The sequence below is a fragment of the Schistocerca americana genome, chromosome 3, assembly GCF_021461395.2.
Source record: "Schistocerca americana isolate TAMUIC-IGC-003095 chromosome 3, iqSchAmer2.1, whole genome shotgun sequence".
NCBI lineage: Eukaryota > Metazoa > Arthropoda > Insecta > Orthoptera > Acrididae > Schistocerca > Schistocerca americana.
In genome coordinates this window covers 175,652,180-175,670,761 of record NC_060121.1, presented here as the reverse complement: position 1 = coordinate 175,670,761, position 18,582 = coordinate 175,652,180, and the positions used below count along the sequence as shown (strand labels likewise).

Here is an 18,582-nt window from a genome sequence, read left to right as displayed (position 1 = left end):
GATTCATTCCACTTTTCGCACCACACAGGTTTCTTCTCGCTTTTTAATTCGTTTTGACCTTCTGAAGACTTTATTAGTCAATCAACGACAGCGTCGTCTCCAAATAATCTAAGAGTACTGCCAAAATTCTCTCCCTGATTGTTTACAGAATTTGAATACAGCAGAAGGTCTATAACACTTGCTTGGGGAACGCCAAACATGACTTTGGTTTCATGACATTCCGTCAGTCATCGCGAACTGTGACCTTCCTGACAGTGATCACGAATCCAGTCGCATAACCTTAAAGATAATCCGTGGCAGGCGATTAGATTAGACGCCACTTGTGAGTAACGGCGTCGACAGTGTTCTGGGAATCCAGAGATTTGGAATCATCTTGAGAGCCTCTGTCGATAACACATTACTTCGTGTGTATAAAGACCGACATTTTCTGATCCGAGCTGGTTAAGTGTCTTGGAGGTATTTCGTAATGTTAGAACACAGTGTATATTCCAAAATCCTACTAAAAAATCAATGTCAATTATATGGGTTTATAATACAGCGGATTACTTTTAATTCGTTATTTGTTTATTGTTGTAATCTGTGCAACTTTCCAGTCTTCAGGTATTGTTCTTTCGTCGAGCGAACATTTGTATATTGTTGCTAAAAATGAAGCTATCGCATCAGAATGCTCGAAAAGGAACCTAACTGGTATACAGTCAAGCTTTTTCACTTAAGGTGCTTCATGTATTTCATCTTCTTTGCGAAGAATTTTTGGAAAACCGTGTTTGGTAACTCTGCTTTAGTGACACTGATAGAGTAACATTTGGCATTGCTATCACAAAGTGAAGATACTGATTTTGTCTTGCTGCTGGTATACTTTACGAACGACCAGAATTATTGTGGATTTTCCTACAGATTTCGAGACGGAGTTCCGTTGTGGAAACTTCTGAAAGCGTTTCACACTGAAGTCTGCACTAAGTTTCGAGTATTTGGACTGTGTCGGAGATTTTGCGTTCTTTTTAATCTGGTTCGATCCATTGTAAATGGTTTGTGGAAGCCTGCGACTGTGAAAACAATGGGTTTGCTTATAAATAACTTTCCTGCTATCAGTCACGATTTTTCTTATTTAGATTTTACACGACAGGTTTTGGGATTTGGTTCCTATTGTCACGTGCGTTTTTCTCTGTGTGCTATGCCATTCTTACGTAATGTTTTCCATGTGTGAGGTTCTGCTTTGTTCTGTTGACTTTAAAATTCTGCACAAACGGGTCATAAGAAAACTTAAGGTCAATAGATTAAAGCAGAATCTCACACAGCAAAAATTATACGTAAAAATGGCCTAATACACAGGAGAAAACGCAGTTCACAGTGGAAATCATTTCCCGAAAAGCGTTGTGTAGCAATTTTAATGGCCAGTAGTGTACCTAAGACTATACCTACATATACGCTCCGGAAACCTCTTTGCAGTTTGTAAAAAAAAAAAAAAATCGTGAATGTAAGAGCGGTACTGTCCACGGTGTCTAGCGTTCTATATCTTAAAAACAAGTCTTATTGAAACAGCTCGTACAACGCACATGACGCAGCGTTGAGCACACAGCTATTTGACGGCCGTTGCCTGTGTTGTGTCGATGTGGCGGCTACTCAAAGCGTGGGCGGCGCTGCACGCTGGCACTCCCACGCACGCTCGACCGTCACCATGGCAGGGATGGCCGCTATCGCCGAAACAAACGGTTTTCGGTTATATCCGTTTTTTCACGCAAGTTTAACCTGACTGTTAAAACAGCTTAAAATAACAGGTTTCTGAAATAGCCGATTTTCGGTTTTTTTCTTCCTACTATTTCCTGTAATAAACGTAGAAATCGAACAAAGATTGAAAAATTTTAACTCTCTCAGTTTCAAAATATATAGAGTCAAATTATTAAATCAAATAGGAACGTAAAAGAAAACCTAGTCCGTCCACTCACTCATTATTTCTCCTATTCATTCTAATTATTTTATACTCTGTTCAAAAATTATGTTGTGATCGGCGATCCTACCACTATTTGGGCTTTTTTTTTTTTTTTTTTTTTTGTAGGGTTTAAGGGCGCTCAACTGCTGAGGTCATTAGCGCCCAGTCACTGGTGTAAGAGCAAATGGAATCTGCTAAAACTCAAGGGGATGGGGGGACACCAGAAGCACCTGACAAAGATGCAGATAAAATAAGTAAAAAGGTTAAATGTCTTTGGACAAGCCAGTTAAAGTTATAAAACGCAGAATACGAGCAGCTGCTCGAGCGTCCTCAGCTAAAACATCCGGTAAAGTAGATGGCAGGGACAGGATAACACGAAATTGATTAAAACGGGGACACGACAATAAAACATGGCGCACTGTTAATGCCTGACCACAAGGGCACTGCGGGGCTGGATCACCGGAGAGCAGGTAGCGGTGGCTAAACCGGCGATGCCCAATCCGCAACCTGGTCAGAAGGACCTCCTCGCGCCGAGATGGTCGGGAGGATGTTGTCCAAGCAGTTGGGAGCGGTTTTACTGCCCGGAGCTTGTTTCCTTGGAGGGATGACCAAGCATCCCACCACAACGACACAAGCCTCTTACAGACATCCCCACAAACGTCAGATGACGGGACACAATGGGAGGCTGGCCGAGGCAGGAGGACTGCAGCCTTGGCTGCAGCATCCGCAGCCTCATTCCCAGGCACTCCTACATGTCCGGGAACCCACAGAAAGCTGACAGAACCATCATTATTAGCGAAAGAATGGACTGCTGTATCCATTGAATCAAGGGCTGGACCGGATAGGGAGCTCCAAGGCTCTGAAGAGCACTGAGCGAGTCAGAGCAGAGTACATACGATGAATGGCGGTGGCGGCGGGCATACTGAACGGCCTGATGGAGAGCAAAAAGCTCGGCCGTAAAGCTGGAACATTGGTCGAGGAGCCGGTATTTAAAGGTGGCGGCCCCGACGACAAAGGCACAGCCGACACCATCGTCAGTTTTGGAGCCATCGGTGTAAATAAAGGTGTGACCGGCAAGTCGAGCACGAATTTCGACAAACCGTGAGCAATACACTGCAGCCGGAGTACCCTCCTTCGGGAGTGAGCTGAGGTCGAGATAAATAGGAACCGGAGCCTGGAGCCAAGTGGTGTCGGGCTCTCACCCTCTCTGAAGGTGGTAGGGAGGGCAAAATCCAATTGTCGAAGCAGGCGACGGAAGCGGACTCCGGGTGGCAGCAGGGCAGACACATACAACCCGTACTGACGGTCGAGAGAATCGGCGAAGGACTCGTAAGAGGGGTGGTCGGGCATAGACAACAACCGGTAGGCATACAGACACAGCAGTACGTCGCGCCGGTAAGTCAATGGTAACTCGGCAGCTTCAGCATAAAGACTCTCCACAGGACTAGTGTAGAAGGCTCCGGTCGCAAGACGTATCCCCCGATGGTGGATGGAGTTGAGGCGGCGTAAGAGGGACGGCCGAGCGGACGAGTAGACGAAGCTCCCATAATCCAGCTTCGATCGGACTATGGACCGATACAAGCGAAGCAGGACAGTGCGATCCGCTCCCCAAGATGAACCGCTAAGAACTCTTAGGACATTAAGGGAACGTGTACAACGGGCCGCCAAATAAGAGACATGTGGAGACCAACACAGTTTCCTGTCCAACGTGAGCCCTAAAAACTTAGTTGTGTCCACGAATGGGAGAACAACGGGACCGAGATGTAAGGATGGCGGAAGGAACGCTTTATATCGCCAAAAGTTGATACAAACTGTCTTCTCTTCAGAGAACCGGAAGCCATTTGCCACGCTCCATGAGTAGAGGCTGTCTAGACAACGCTGAAGGCAGCGCTCCAGGAGGCATGTTCTCTGGGCACTGCAGTAGATCGCGAAGTCATCGACAAAGAGGGAGCCTGAGACATTAGGTGGAATGCAATCCATAATTGGATTGATCGCGATGGCAAAAAGGGCTACGCTCAAGACGGAGCCCTGAGGCACTCCGTTCTCCTGGAGGAAGACGTCGGACAATACGGAACCCACACGTACCCTAAACTTTCGATCCGTTAAAAAGGAATCAATAAAATGGGGCAGGCGACCGCGTAGGCCCCACCTGTGCATAGTGCGGAGGATACCTCCTCTCCAACAGGTATCATAAGCCTTCTCCAAGTCGAAGAACACGGCTACCGTTTGGCGCCTTCGCAAAAAGTTGTTCATGATGAATGTCGACAGGGTCACAAGGTGGTCAACAGCGGAGCGGCGGCGACGAAAGCCGCATTGGACATTAGTAAGTAGTCGTCGAGATTCAAGAATCCAGACTAACCGAGCATTAACCATGCGCTCCATCACCTTACAGACACAGCTTGTAAGAGAAATGGGGCGGTAACTAGAAGGAAGGTGTCTATCCTTCCCAGGTTTGGGTATAGGAACAACAACGGCGTCACGCCAACGCATGGGGACTTGACCTTCGGTCCAGACGCGATTGTAGGTACGAAGAAGGAAGCTTTTGCCCGCCGGAGAAAGGTGTGCCAGCATCTGAACGTGAATGGCATCTGGCCCCGGAGCAGAGGACCGGGACAGTGCAAGCGCACGTTCGAGTTCCCGCATAGTAAAGGGGGCATTATAAGTTTCCAGATTCAGCGAGTGGAAGGAAGGTCGCCGAGCCTCTTCTGCCTCTTTCCTGGGAAGGAAGGCAGGATGGTAATGGGCGGAGCTTGAAACCTCCGCGAAAAAGCGGCCAAAGGCGTTGGAGACAGCCACAGGATCAACAAGGACCTCATTACCTGAGGTCAGGCCAGGTACCGAGGAGTGGGCCTCAATGCCCGACAGCCGGCGCAGGCTACCCCAAACGACAGAAGAGGGAGTGAAACTGTTAAAGGAGCTGGTGAAAGAGGCCCAAGAAGCTTTTTTGCTGTCTTTGATGACTCTACGGCATTGCGCTCGGAGTCGTTTGTATTCTATACAATTCGCCAACGTAGGATGGCGGCGAAAGGTGCGTAAAGCACGTCGTCGAGCACGGATAGCGTCCCTACAAGCCTCGTTCCACCAGGGGACGGAAACGCGACGTGAAGAAGAAGTAGTACGAGGAATGGAACGTTCGGCAGCATTGATGATAATAGCCGTGAGGTATTCGACCTGACTGTCACAACTGAGAAAATCGTGATCCGGAAAGGTCGCCAGGGAGGAGTAAAGTCCCCAGTCAGCTTTCAGTATGTTCCAGCTCGAAGGACGTGGGGATGGGGCTGGTGCAGGAGACGAACGACACAGGGGAAGTGGTCGCTCGAATAGGTGTCAGAAAGGACATACCACTCGAACCGACGGGCAAGAGTGGCAGAAGAGATCGAGAGGTCCAAGTGGGAGTAGGTATGAGTGGAGTCCGAGAGGAAAGTCGGGGCGCCGGTATTGAGGCAGACAAGATGGAGGTGGTTGAAGACATCCGCCAAGAGTGAGCCTCTTGGACAGGACGCAGGAGAGCCCCAAAGGGGATGATGGGCGTTGAAGTCGCCAAACAATAAAAACGGCGGGGGAAGCTGAACGATCAGGTGCATCATGTCAGCCCGACTAACAGCAGATGATGGTGGAGTGTAGATGGTACAAACTGAAAAAGTAAAAGCAGAAAGAGTAATGCGGACAGCTATTGCTTGGAGTGGGGTGGTCAATGGGATGGGATGGTAATAAACATCGTCCCGAACGAGCAACATGACCCCACCATGAGCTGGGATACCGTCCACAGGGGTGAGGTCATACCGCTCCGAGGTATAGTGGGTAAAGGCAATACGGTCAGTCGGGCGCAACTTGGTTTCCTGGAGACCAAGGACGAGCGGACAGTGCAGGCGGAGGAGCAGTTGTAATTCCTCCCGATTAGATCGGATACCTCGTATGTTCCAATGAAACAACGCCATCGCTAGTCAAAAGGTTGGTGGAACGAGATGGGGGAAGAGCTGGTCACCTCGACGGCCGCGGAGGGCCAGGTTGCGAGGGAACTACGCTACAACCGACGGGAGGCGGATCCGGTTCCATCGACTCGTCGCCAGCTGCGGCCGCTGTCCCTGGTTGTGTAGGACGGGCCGCATCATTTGCCGACGAAAGGCCGGCGGAGCGCCTGGCAGCAGAGCGTCCCGGCGAAACTGAGGACGGCCGGGAGCAGCGACTCACGGATGGAGCGTCAGACGAAACGCGCCGGGGTGGAGAGGGGGATAGAGACTTCTTCTTGGAGGCCTTCTTGGAAGGCCGAGGAGGCACAGGGATGGTGGGCTGGACCCGAAGAAGGTCCTCACGCGCGGGGTCCGTTTTGGAACGCCGGACCTCGGAAGCTGGGGTCCGGAACGTTTCCCCGATGGACGCCTGAGAAGAGGATCGCTTCTCAGGTGGCGTGGGGGGAGGAGGAGGAGGAAGGGTGGCCCCTGGGGCAGAGGGGGTGGGGGCCACGGGGGAGGAGGTTTTGGAAGGGAGGGATTTGGGAGGCGGAGGCAGAGCCCCCTGATGGGTGGAGGAGGTGGAGGGGGGACAGGATAGGGGTGAGGATACCGCGGAAGGAGTGGACACAACTGAGGCAAACGAGGTGGTCAATGGCACGGGATGGAGGCGGTCATACTTCTTCCGGGCCTCAGAATAAAAGAGCCGATCCAAAGTTTTGATTTCTTGTATCTTTTTCTCCTTCTGATATGCGGGGCAGTCTGAGGATCTAGGCGAGTGGACGCCAGGACAATTAACGCACCGATGTGGTGGGGTGCATGTATGTTCCTCACGAAGAGGACGTCCACAATCGCCACAAAGGGGCTCAGCCTCACACCGTGATGACATGTGCCCAAAGCGCAAACACCTAAAACAGCGCATAGGAGGCGGGACGTAAGGTCGCACGTCACACCGGTAGCACATCACCTTCACCTTCTCCGGGAGATCGTCCCCCTTGAAGGCGAGGATAAAGGCCCCGGTGTCGATGCGACGGTCTTTGGGGCTGCGCTGGACTCGCCGGACGAAATGCACGCCTCGGCGCTCCAGGTTGGCCCTGAGCTCCTCATCAGATTGCAGCAGGAGGTCACGATGAAAAATAACCCCCTGCGTCCTATTTAGTGCCAGATGTGGGACAATGGATATTGGGATGTCCCCTAGGCGGTCGCACGCCTGGAGCGCCGCCGACTGTGTGGCGGAGGTGGTCTTGATAAGGACGGACCCTGAACGCATCTTGCTGAGAGCCTCGATTTCCCCGAAGACGTCCTCAATGTGCTGAACAAAGAACATGGGCTTGGAGGTGGCGAACGTCCCCCCAACGGTTCGAGAACAGACCAAATAGCGGGGAAGTACTTCGCCCCAAGCCGGCGGGCCTGTCCCTCCTCCCATGGAGTGGCCAAGGGGGAAAGGGCAGGAGAACCAGAACTAGAAACGGTACCTTTTCTTTTGAAAGACTAGGCCGCAGAGCGACCAGATACATGTTGACGTTTCATCTGCGAAACGTCCGCCCCGATACCACCCACTCCGACCAGGGGCTCTCCCCACGGGCGCCACCCAGCCGCAGCAAGGGCCACCTGGCAGGATGACCATTGCCGGGAGTCCTGATGCCCCAAGGAGACGGGCATCTACTCCTTGGCCGACGTGGGGAGGGTGCAGCTCAGGTATCGGCAGTACGATCCCTGTGTTGTCAGGGGGCTACAACCTAGAGGGTACATGACGACCCCACCACAACGGGCTGGCTACCGTGCTGGATTTCTGGTGCCATGGAAAGTCCATCATGATCGCTGGTGCAGATGGAGATGCACTATGGGCGTAACTTGGACAACCCATCAGGCGTTGAGGCCCAATTTGAGGAATAGTGGGTAAGGTTACAACGCCGGTGCAATGCTGAGTGCCAAGGTCTTAGTGCACTTAGGACCAGTGGTACACCATGTAAGGTGTCCTTCCCCAAAAGGCTCGTACTTCTGTAGAATTTTGAAAAATGGAGGTCAAACCCCAAGGGGGACCATTACATGGAAGGCCGAAAAGGTTGAAACTCCTTTTAGTCGCCTCTTACGACAGGCAGGAATACCTCGGGCCTATTCTTACCCCGGACCTGCAGGGGGTATATTTGGGCTTTACGAACAGTCGGCGATAAAGCGTGGAAACTGAGACTGAAGAAATCTGTTTTTCGGGTTAATTTGTCCTTTTTCAAGGGCTGCGAGCAAATAAAGGCGTATTATCTAGACACACGCAACAGATCAGTGGTTTTATATTTTCAGTGTATACTATAAATGAATTGTTAAGGGTTTGATTTATTACTGTTCCCATAATTTCCTTCCTCCTGTATTATTTGACAGAAGTGGAAGTCAGATCTCTAAGCTTTTAAAGCAAATGGGGCGTTGTGCTTCACTGTTAAGTCACTTAGTAAAAATATTTCCAAACTGGGGCTGGTGCCATTCTGTAATACTACGAATGTCCGGCGAAGACAGCGAGAAACTAACGTATAGACCACGCGGGGACAAGTCTTGAACATTCCACGTGCAGGCGTACCTTAAGCCAAGACACACGCCAACAGCAACAAGCAGTGCTATACCAATTCTTATGCCATGTGTTTGTTGTTCGTTTCTGTCGGAATTGTTTTTAAAACATCACTGATAATTGTTCCCATTTTCTAATTTAACGCAAATTTCAAATCAACGCAAACTTTACGAATAAGATTACGTCCTTTTTGAACAACGTTTACTTAGAAACGAATAATTTTAGCACTACTGCTATGGCTAATTGATATTTCGATTTTTTACTCAATTATTAGCATAAAATATGACACCTATTATAACAGAGACCAAATAAATACCAAAAAATACCAGTTATTCAAAACCAAAATATCGGTATCGGTTATAATTTGGTGTATTTTTCGCATCCCTACACCGTGGCCTGCAGATAGCAGAGCTGCTGTGAGCCGCGCGGTGAGCCAGGCACTGGCCCGCAGCTTCTGATGTCGGACTGTTTGTTTCAGGGATCCACGGCCGCACCGGAACCGGAAGCTGACTCCAGCTGCTCGCCGGTGCCTGAAGCTGACAGCAGGTGCTCGCTAGTCCCTGAATCTGACACTGACAACCCGCCAGAACCTGCAGTGACGTCACTCACATTGGGTAAGTGGCTCCACATTCCTAGGAGAAACTCATTTGGAGAGAGGCAGTAGTCACCTGTTCGAATACGTGCAACAAGTAACTGCACTGGTGACCTTCCCGCAGTGAGCCATATATGCTACACTGAAAAGCCAAAGAGACTGGTACACTTTCCTAATGTCGTGTAGGGACCCCTCGAGCACGCAGAATTGCCGAAACACGACGGTACATGGACTCGACTAATGTCTGAAGAAGTGCTGGAGGGAACTGACACCATGAATGCTGCTGGGCTGTCCACAAATCCGTAAGAATACGAGGGGTGGAGATCTCTTCTGAACAGAACGCTGCAAGGCATCCCAGATACTTCAATAATGTCCATGTCTGGGGAGTTCTGTGGCCAGCGGAAGTATTTAAGCTCATAAGGGTGTTTCTGAAGCCACACTGTAGCAATTCTAGACGGGTGGGGTGTCACATTGTCCTTCTGGAAAGGGCCAAGTCCGTCGGAATGCACAATGGACACGAATGGATGCAGGTGATCAGAAGGGATGCTTACGTACGTGTCACTTGTCAGAGTCGTGTCTAGAAGTATCAGGGGTCCCATATCACTCCAAATGCACACGCCCCAAACCATTATAGAGCCTCCACTAGCTTGAACAGTTCCTTACTGCCCGCAGGATCCATGGATTTATGAGGTTATCTCCACACTCGTAAACGTCCATCTGCTCGATACAATTTGAAACGAGACTCGTCCGACCAGGCAACATGTGTCCAGTCATCAACAGTCCAATGTCGGTGTTGATGGGCCGAGGCATGGCATAAAGATTTGTGTCGTGTAGTCATCAAGGGTACACGAGTGGGCCTTCGGCTCTGAAGGCCCGGATCAATAATGTTTCGTTGAATGGTTCGCACGCTGACACTTGTTGATGGCCCAGCACTGAAATCTGCAGCAATTTCAAAGATTATCTTGAGTTGTCATTGGTTCCGTTCTTGCAGGATCTTTTTCCGGCCGCAGCGATTTCCGAGGTTTGATGGTTTACCGGATTCCTGATATTCACGTTACACTTGTGAAATGGTCGTTCGGGAAAATCCCCACTTCATCGCTACCTCTGAGATGCTATGTCCGATCACTCGTACGCCGACTATAACAGCACGTTCAAACTCAAGTGAGTGGTTGGACACAGCAATAACGCCATTGCAGCACCAGTAACCAATCTAACAACTGCGCCGGACACTTGTTTTTCTTACATAGGCTTTGCCGACCGCAGCGCCGTATTCTGCCTGTATACATATCTCTATAATCAAATACGGAAGCCTATGCCTGTTTCTTTGGCGCTTCAGTGTATAAGGGGCAGTCAAATAAAAACGAGATAAATAGAAAGAAGGAAGAAATTGCTTATTATCTCAAAAGTAATCGCCGTAACTGTCAGTTCATTTGTCCCACTATGAGACAACACGGTCAATGCCTTCATCGAAGCCGGCCAGAGTGGCCGGGCGGTTCTAGGCCCTACAGTCTGGAACCGCGCGACCGCTACGGTCGCAGGTTCGAATCCTGCCTCTGGCACGGATGTGTGTGATGTCCTTAGGTCAGTTAGGTTTAAGTAGTTCTAAGTTCTAGGGGACTGATGACCTCAGAAGTTAAGTCCCATAGTGCTCAGAGCCATTTGAACCAATTTGAACCTTCATCGAAAAATGTTTGCGATAGCCCGAGGAAGAATGATTATATCCTGGCGTGCACCTCTTCGTCCAGAACAGATCAAGGGCCACGAATGTCTTTTTTTCGGTGCACCTAAAATATGGAAATCGTGTGGGTAGAGATCGGGACCGTATGGAAGATGTGTAAGGGATTTCCACTTGTTGCCAAGGTTGTTCCCAGTATGCTGCAGAAATTTCGCTGGGAAGCCCTTGCACTTCACCCACACAATCCCGTTCTTCCGTCATGCGATTTCCACATTTTGATTCGCTCAAAAACGATAATCGTTGTCGTCGATTCGCTTGGCACGAAGAGGTGCACATCTGGCTACAATCATGATTCCGCCGGCAACCGGAAACAAGAAACTTCCTGGCAGATTAAAACTGTGTGCCGATCCGAGACTCGAACTCGGGACCTTTGCCTTTTGCGGGCAATTGCTCTCCCAACTGAGCTACCCAAGCACGAACCAGGCCCCGTCCTCACTGCTTTAATTCCGCCAGTACCTCGTCTCCTGCCTTCCAAACTTCGCAGAAGCTCTCCTGCATACCTAGCCTCTATGCTGAGGCGAGCCGCTATTTAATAGCAGTACAAGACATCTGCCTTCCTTAATGTCCCCAGAACACTAGAGAAATTACTTATAAATAGAGCTGTAAACTGTCGTACGCTTCCGTAGACTGTCATAAGTAAGCATATATTACGGTAGTTTTTTTAGTAGCTTTGGTCAGTTAACATCGTAACCGCGTTATCTGCACGTCAGGTGTGTTGCATAAATGTCGGGCGTTACCTCATTTCGATCCCTCTGTTTGCGTAGGCGATCAGTCTCCTGGAGGGTTAAACTGTCTAGAAATTGAATGACGATATGTAAAAGACCGCATAACCAACGGAACATTTTTGTTCTACATAGTTATCCTTCTGTCTGTTACTTAACAATAACAATATTTACAGCAAAATTGAAATTGTTAATGTTTAATTCTGATTTTATTCGAAAACTGTTGATTCCTAACGTAAAACAGAGGAATGTTGCAGCAGCAAAAATAAGACTACTCGTATGTATTTATTATATAGCGTTAGAAAACGCAATTTCCTAAAAGGAAGTTAAAATTGACATAAAAGCAAAACAGTGACATATTCACCGCTTCAATACTTCGTCGATCTTATATCAAACATGTTTCTGTTGTTCGTCAACATATTTCGCACGTATCAATAATAACAGGGAACTCTTTCCTTTGATAATGATGGAGAACAAAATAACAGTAATCATATAGATTTTCTATGTTTGTGCATGTAAACTGTAAGTGCATCAAAATGAATTGCTTTTCTTACGTAAATGCGCAGTAGTTACGCGATTAACTAATTTTTTTACTTATAAAATGCAGTTTATATTTTATATGGATATAAAATACTCGGTGCCCTAACACTAAACGATATGTATTTCTAATTATACGCAAAACAATCAAACAAAATACAAAGACATTTCGTCGGCTCCCAGTTTCATTCTCACACATTCGTTAATGTTGCTTTCCCTACCAAAGCTACGAATTCTAGCGGTGCTCGTATCATTTAGTAGGTCATTTATGTACTGTAACAAAACTACCGAACCACAGTTTTGGTAGAGTGCAACGCTACTTCTTTAATGATCGTCTTTAAGCAAAGAGTGTTTTCGTGATACGTGCAATAAATTACGTCTCAGGGAATGGAGTGACTTATTTCAACGCTTTACACCACGGCTGGTACCGATTATCACCTGCGCTTCGTTAGGGACAGCGACTTACTTTAGATTGCTTAAAAATTAACTGTTTATAGCACTTAGGTCTTTATTTGTCAATGTTTACTCTGCATGTACTCAACAAGTAGATTCAGTAGGTGATAGTGTTGTGCCGGAAGGGTAGTGTACCTAGGAACATATGACGTTTCCTGGACGCATTTCTGTCTAATGCCTGATGTTAGAATCACATGCAGAAATGCGTGGTACAAACCGCCATAACCAGTTTCTGGAATTTTCTACTGTTTTTGTTGTTGTGAGGCGTGAGGATGTGTTTTGTGCATCGTTTGTAAATATTACGAGCTATACATATTTCGCTGCTGTACAAACTGTATGGAGGATATTATTTATTCTTCAGTTACAGAGTTCTATGGTGAATAAAATTCTGTAAATTTTCAAAACTAGTCACATAATGTGTGGGCGGTTAACCTATATTTCATAGTCGTGGACCATCTTATACCTTCAAACGGAAGAAGGTCTGCTACGTGATGTTTCCAAATGAACTTAGTTGTTTTAACTTCCTACCAATTTTCCCTGTCTTGAAAACAGGAATTTGTGTTACCTGTCTATAACTTGAATTTCAGATTGTTTTTAACTTGTAATTGATTTCTAATAACACTTCTTGTTAATCTGATATCACTTATTGATTACTGAGGTGTAGTAGAGTAGTACTGAAACAACTTTTAAAATTGAATAGGTTATTCGTTTCTAGGTATGACCATGTGCCTTGTAACAGTTTTTCAAATTTGGATAAACCTTTCTCTTCCGGAATAATTTTAGTAATTTTCGAAAAAGTCTGCGGTATACATACACTAAATGCTATCATTTCAAAATGGAATATGGAAATATGTCTATCTTCTATTAAAGGGATGGCTAGGTTCAACACTTTCCCCTCCCTCTGAACGAATATTAAGCGCCCAGGTTATCGTACAATTTTTCAGGCGAAGTTTGAGGACACAAGAACGAGTTGATAGATGTAAAGTTAAAGGAGGAGACGACAGCAACACAAATTTACAAGCGTGCTGAAAAGTAATGTCTCCGAATTTTTATGTGAAAACACTGAAAGCTTTTTATAAAAACAAACGTTATTAATATTCAACATCTTTATCGTTCATGTGTACATATTTGCAGCCCTCTGTCACTAAAGGGCTCCGAATTACAGCGCGTAAGGTGGCGGTGTGTAACGTAACTATTTCGGTGCTTCACAAAAAACGTGCTGTAATCGTGTTCCGAATTCGAAGAGTTCGTCCATAAATGGAGCATCCTACCTTTCAGCATGACAATGCCAGGCCACGTACTAGTACTGCGACATCTCTAACAGTAGGACTCCTTGGGCTCCGATCACCATCCATACATTCCCGACTTGGTCCCATCCGATTTTCATCTGCTTCCAGAACTTAAAAAACACCACAGAGGAATTCACTTTGATAGTGATTACGTGGTGAAAACAGAGGTGAGGTTGTGACTCCTTCAATAAAGTCAGACATTGTACAGCAACGGTATCAAGAAGCTGGTCTTTCGTTGGGTTAAATGTGTTCGTCCCCGGGGTGACTGTCGAGAAATAAATGTAGAGACATGAAGAATAAAGTTGTTAGTAATGTTTCTATTATTTAAAAAGCTTTGACAGTTTTCACACAAAAAATTTGGAGGCGTTATCTCTCAGCACGCCTACACGTACTTTGTGTGTTGGTTGGCAGTGAAATGACAAGCATTCGTGATAATCCCTGACATGTAGACCGCCCGCTGAACGCAGCGGTTGTGCCGGTAAACTACCGCTCGGTGCCCTGCTGTCTGCTTACAAGGGAACCTCCCCATCGCACCCCCCACAGATTTAGTTATAAGTTGGCACACTGGATAGGCCTTGATAAACTGAACACAGATCAATTGAGAAAACAGGAAGAAGTTGTGTGGAACTGTGAAAAAGTAAGCAAAATATACAAACTGAGTAGTCAATGGGCCACATAAGCATCATAATGGACGATGTGAGATTAGGAGCGCCGTGGTCCCGTGGTAGCGTGAGCAGCTGGAAAACGAGAGGTCCTTGGTTCAAGTCCTCCCTCGACTGAAAATTTTACTTTCTTTATTTTTGCATAGTTATTATCTGTCCGTTCGTTCATTGACATCTCTGTTCACTGTAATAAGTTTATGTCTGTGTTTTGCGACCGCATCGCAAAACCGTGGGATTAGTAGACGAAAGGACGTGCCTCTCCAATGGGAACCGAAAACATTTGATCGCAAGGTCATAGGTAAAACAATTCCTCCACAGGAAAACACATCTGATATATTCTATACGACACTGGTGACGGCATGTGCGTCACATGACAGGAATATATTGTCGACCCACCTAACTTGTACACTTCGCGAATGGGTAAAAAGATTATTCTACCTTGCCCGATTTAGGTTTTCTTGTGGATGTGATAATCACTCCCAAAAAAGTGATGAAAACATAAGAGTGTCACATAAACTGAAAATAAAAAATTAAACTTTTCACTGGATGGAAGATTTGAACCTAGGACCTTTCGTTCCGCAGCTGCTCACGTTACCACGAGACCACGGCGTTCGTGCGTTTCCATCGTCCTTAATGTTGCCTATCTTCCTTTGAACTACTCAGTTTGTGTATTTTGCTTATTTTTTCACAGTTCCACACAACTTTTTCCTGTTTTCTCAATTGATCTGTGTTCAGTTTTTCAAGGCCTATCCACTGTGCCAACTTATAACTAAATCTGAGGGGGGTGCGATGGGGAGGTTCCCTTGTTAGCATGGTTTCAGACTCCGTTCGAACACAGAGTGTGAGAACCAATATACTGTAACAGCTTCATAGACAGTCTAGGTCGGCAACCCTGAATTTGGTTAGATGCAGCTCTCAAATTTCCTTCGTTTGCCAGTGACCGTTTCCGCGTTAACCTTATCCCTCATCACGTACGATCTACCATGTGCGTGATGACATTAGAAAACTGGTCCAGAAAATATTTCGTGCTCCCTAAGGTAGGCAACGCAACTTAACAGAATCCGACCCGGGGTGCGGCTGATGCAAGCAGAGTTGTCCATCTTTAGGTGCATGAAATATTTTCTGGGCTATTTTCATTTTGCTCATTCTCTATCCTTGACTGTCATTGTGATTCTTTCCTTCCACGATCCCTTCAGATACCGTTTTCAGCAATGACTCATGTCGTAATACGATCCTAACCACGAATCTCTTATTTTTGTTTTGTCTTTTTTATTGGCTACTATTTCTAGTTGAATCGTTGTAGAGGTTAATTAATTTTAACGTCGGATATAAGGAACACAAAAGAGACAGCGAAAATAATCACTCGAGTTTCTTTCTACATTTGAAAATTCTGAACCACATTGCTGATACAGTAGAAAATACACTCAAGATTCTGTGCGGCATACCAAAAGGATTTGCAGTGAACGTTCTTGAAGAATTGGAAATCCATATACACACAAGAAAATACCCACGATAAATACTAAACGAATGTACCTAATTTAGCCTCAAGTACTACCTCAAAAACTTTATTGAACTTTTAGAACACTAAAATGGATAAATCTGAAGTAATATTTGCAACAGCCGAAGACAATCGTAAAAAATTCTAGTTAAGAAAATAATATCGCTGTTCGTCTGCATCAGCTTTGTACACATATAGCGTCGTAAGAGTTGAACTGTCAAACCACTGTTAACATATTATTTCGATATAAATACAAAAATGGTTCACATGGCTCTGAGCACCATGGGACTTAACTTCTGAGGTCATCAGTCCCCTAGAACGTAGAACTACTTAAACCTAACTAACCTAAGGACATCACACACACCCATGCCCGAGGCAGGGTTCGAACCTGCGACCGTAGCGGCCACGCGGTACCAGAATGTAGCGCCTAGAACCGCTCGGCAACCAAGGATGACAATATAAATACATAAATTACTATCTTATCAAAGCAGTGACACTTGTAAGACAGTTTACTAACGACGTCAGCCTAGACGTAAGTGAAACATAGTCACTTTAATAAAATGGCTCTGAGCACTATGGGACTTAACAGCTATGGTCATCAGTCAGTCACTTTAATAAATGACATTCACTTTTATACACGCTCTCATCACAATTGTATTCACAGGTACTTGACAATGCTGATAAACGCCAAAATAGTCCATGGTGAATAAACACGAATTATCATAAGCAGCTATTGTGCTGCATTTTTCTAATAATCCTGTCATTATCTCACATACATAATGCTGCTGGCCCCAAAGAAGAAAAATCGTTGCTGAAGTCTTCATTTCTTTGAAGGTAGGAGACGAGGTACTGGCGGAATTAAGGCTGTGAGGACGGTGCGTGAGTCGTCCTTGGGTAGCTCAGTTGGTAGAGAACTTGCCCGCGAAAGGCAAAGGTCCCGAGTTCGAGTCTCGGTCCGGCACACAGTTTTAATCTGCCAGGAAGTTTTTTCATTTCTTAGTCGATCAGTGCATGTTGGCTTCAACATAGTGCTATAACACATTTTAAACTTTTTTGTTCGTGTAATCTCTGCCCTCTCCACTGTCCATCTTTCGCATACATAGAGTTGCACTCCAAAGATAAACTTTCATGAAACTTTTCCTAGTCTCCAGATTTATATTTTTAGATATTAGTATTTTTATATAAAACTCTTTTCCTTCTGCTATCCCAACTACAACGTCTTTTTCTATCTCCTTTCGGTGTCCATTGTACTTCCAGGTCCACCTTTTCGATTTTATTACTCTAGTTAGCCATCCAGCATATCCACCTGCTGCTTCTTGTTTAAATGTTTATTGCAGCAGTTAGCTGGCACACGTTCTGTTTCATGAAGCACACGACACAATTCCTGTTCATTTATCTTGACTTCTCCTTTATCATGAGCGTAACGTATAACGCTGATTTTCTGTCATCGACAAACAACTCCAACAACGAGATATTTTCTCACTCACATCACTGCTTCGTCAATTTACAAACTTAACATCAGTTACACGTTTCCTGATTTTCTTCTTTGAATCGTTCCGTCAGCCAGACTGTTTCGCATAAACAGAGAGGTTAACCCCTTTACCCCTCCCATTCCTAAGAATGGAATTGATTTTATTCCATTAGTTGTTATCAAAAGCCTTCCACGTATCTACGTATGCAATATATATTTTCCTGTTTTTCGTAAATCTGTCCTCTTCCATTAATCGCTAGTGCTCCTGCTTCTCCTGAACCAAACTAGTCCTCTCCTAATCTACCTACAATTTCCCATTCTGTTCTCCTATTCTCTTACACTCTTGCGAGTACTCATGCACTCCATTGGGGTATGAAATAGGTGTAGCTAGATCGTAAGCCTTGTATAGTAAAATGGAAAGCTACAAAATACCGACCACTGTCAGCTTCGATTTTCAACAGTTTCACACACTTGTGTTACGGCCGTCGTTTTTTAGTTATTCTTGATCCGTGCTACTTGAAAGCAGATGGAATGATGGCTACACCGACGGAATCATTACGCCTGCATTCCTTCGAAGCTCTCATTCGTTAATAATATTTATTTATTAGGAGTAGTCAAATAAAAAGGAGACATCCTTTATAGCGTGTATGGCGCGGACGTTTCTAACCGCAGATGGAGCACCACCTCCGTCAGCCAGACAACGTCAGACGACACACAAGCGCTGCGACATCTGCAGAAATCGGACGCCCTAGGCTCACTGTCATCGATCATTCCCCATACAGACCCACCTTGGATCCATCCGATTTTCATCTGATTAAAGAAGTTGAAGACCACCTTCGAGAACTTCACTTTGATAATAATGAAGCAGTACAAGAAAAGATGAGTCTGTGGTTCTGTCAACAAACAGTGTGCAATGGCGGCATCGACAAACTGATCTCTCACTGGGCAAGGTGTGTTCGTCATCAGGGTGACGAAATTGAGAAATAAATGTGTAGACATGAATAATAAAGATGTACAATGTTAATAAGATTTGTTTTACTTAAAAAGCTTTATGAGTTTTCACATACAGAATCATCAGGCTTCAATTTTCAGCAGGCTCTCGTTTATGAGGGAGTGTGTTGTACAGGGAGGACAGTGTTCCTACGAGAACATGACGTTTCCTGGTCGGCGTTTCAAAATGGTGAACGAT

General features: G+C 45.9%; 1 protein-coding gene across 1 annotated transcript in view; it reads left to right on the top strand.

Annotated features, from left to right (window-relative positions):
* The window catches only part of LOC124606335 (arylsulfatase B-like), a 335,977-nt gene that overhangs the window by 129,553 nt on the left and 187,842 nt on the right, over positions 1 to 18,582 (top strand). Inside the window, exon 2 of the mRNA XM_047138318.1 lies at positions 8,913 to 9,048. Within this exon, the coding sequence (XP_046994274.1) occupies positions 8,913 to 9,048 (136 nt within the window). The remainder of the gene's footprint in view (positions 1 to 8,912; positions 9,049 to 18,582) is intronic.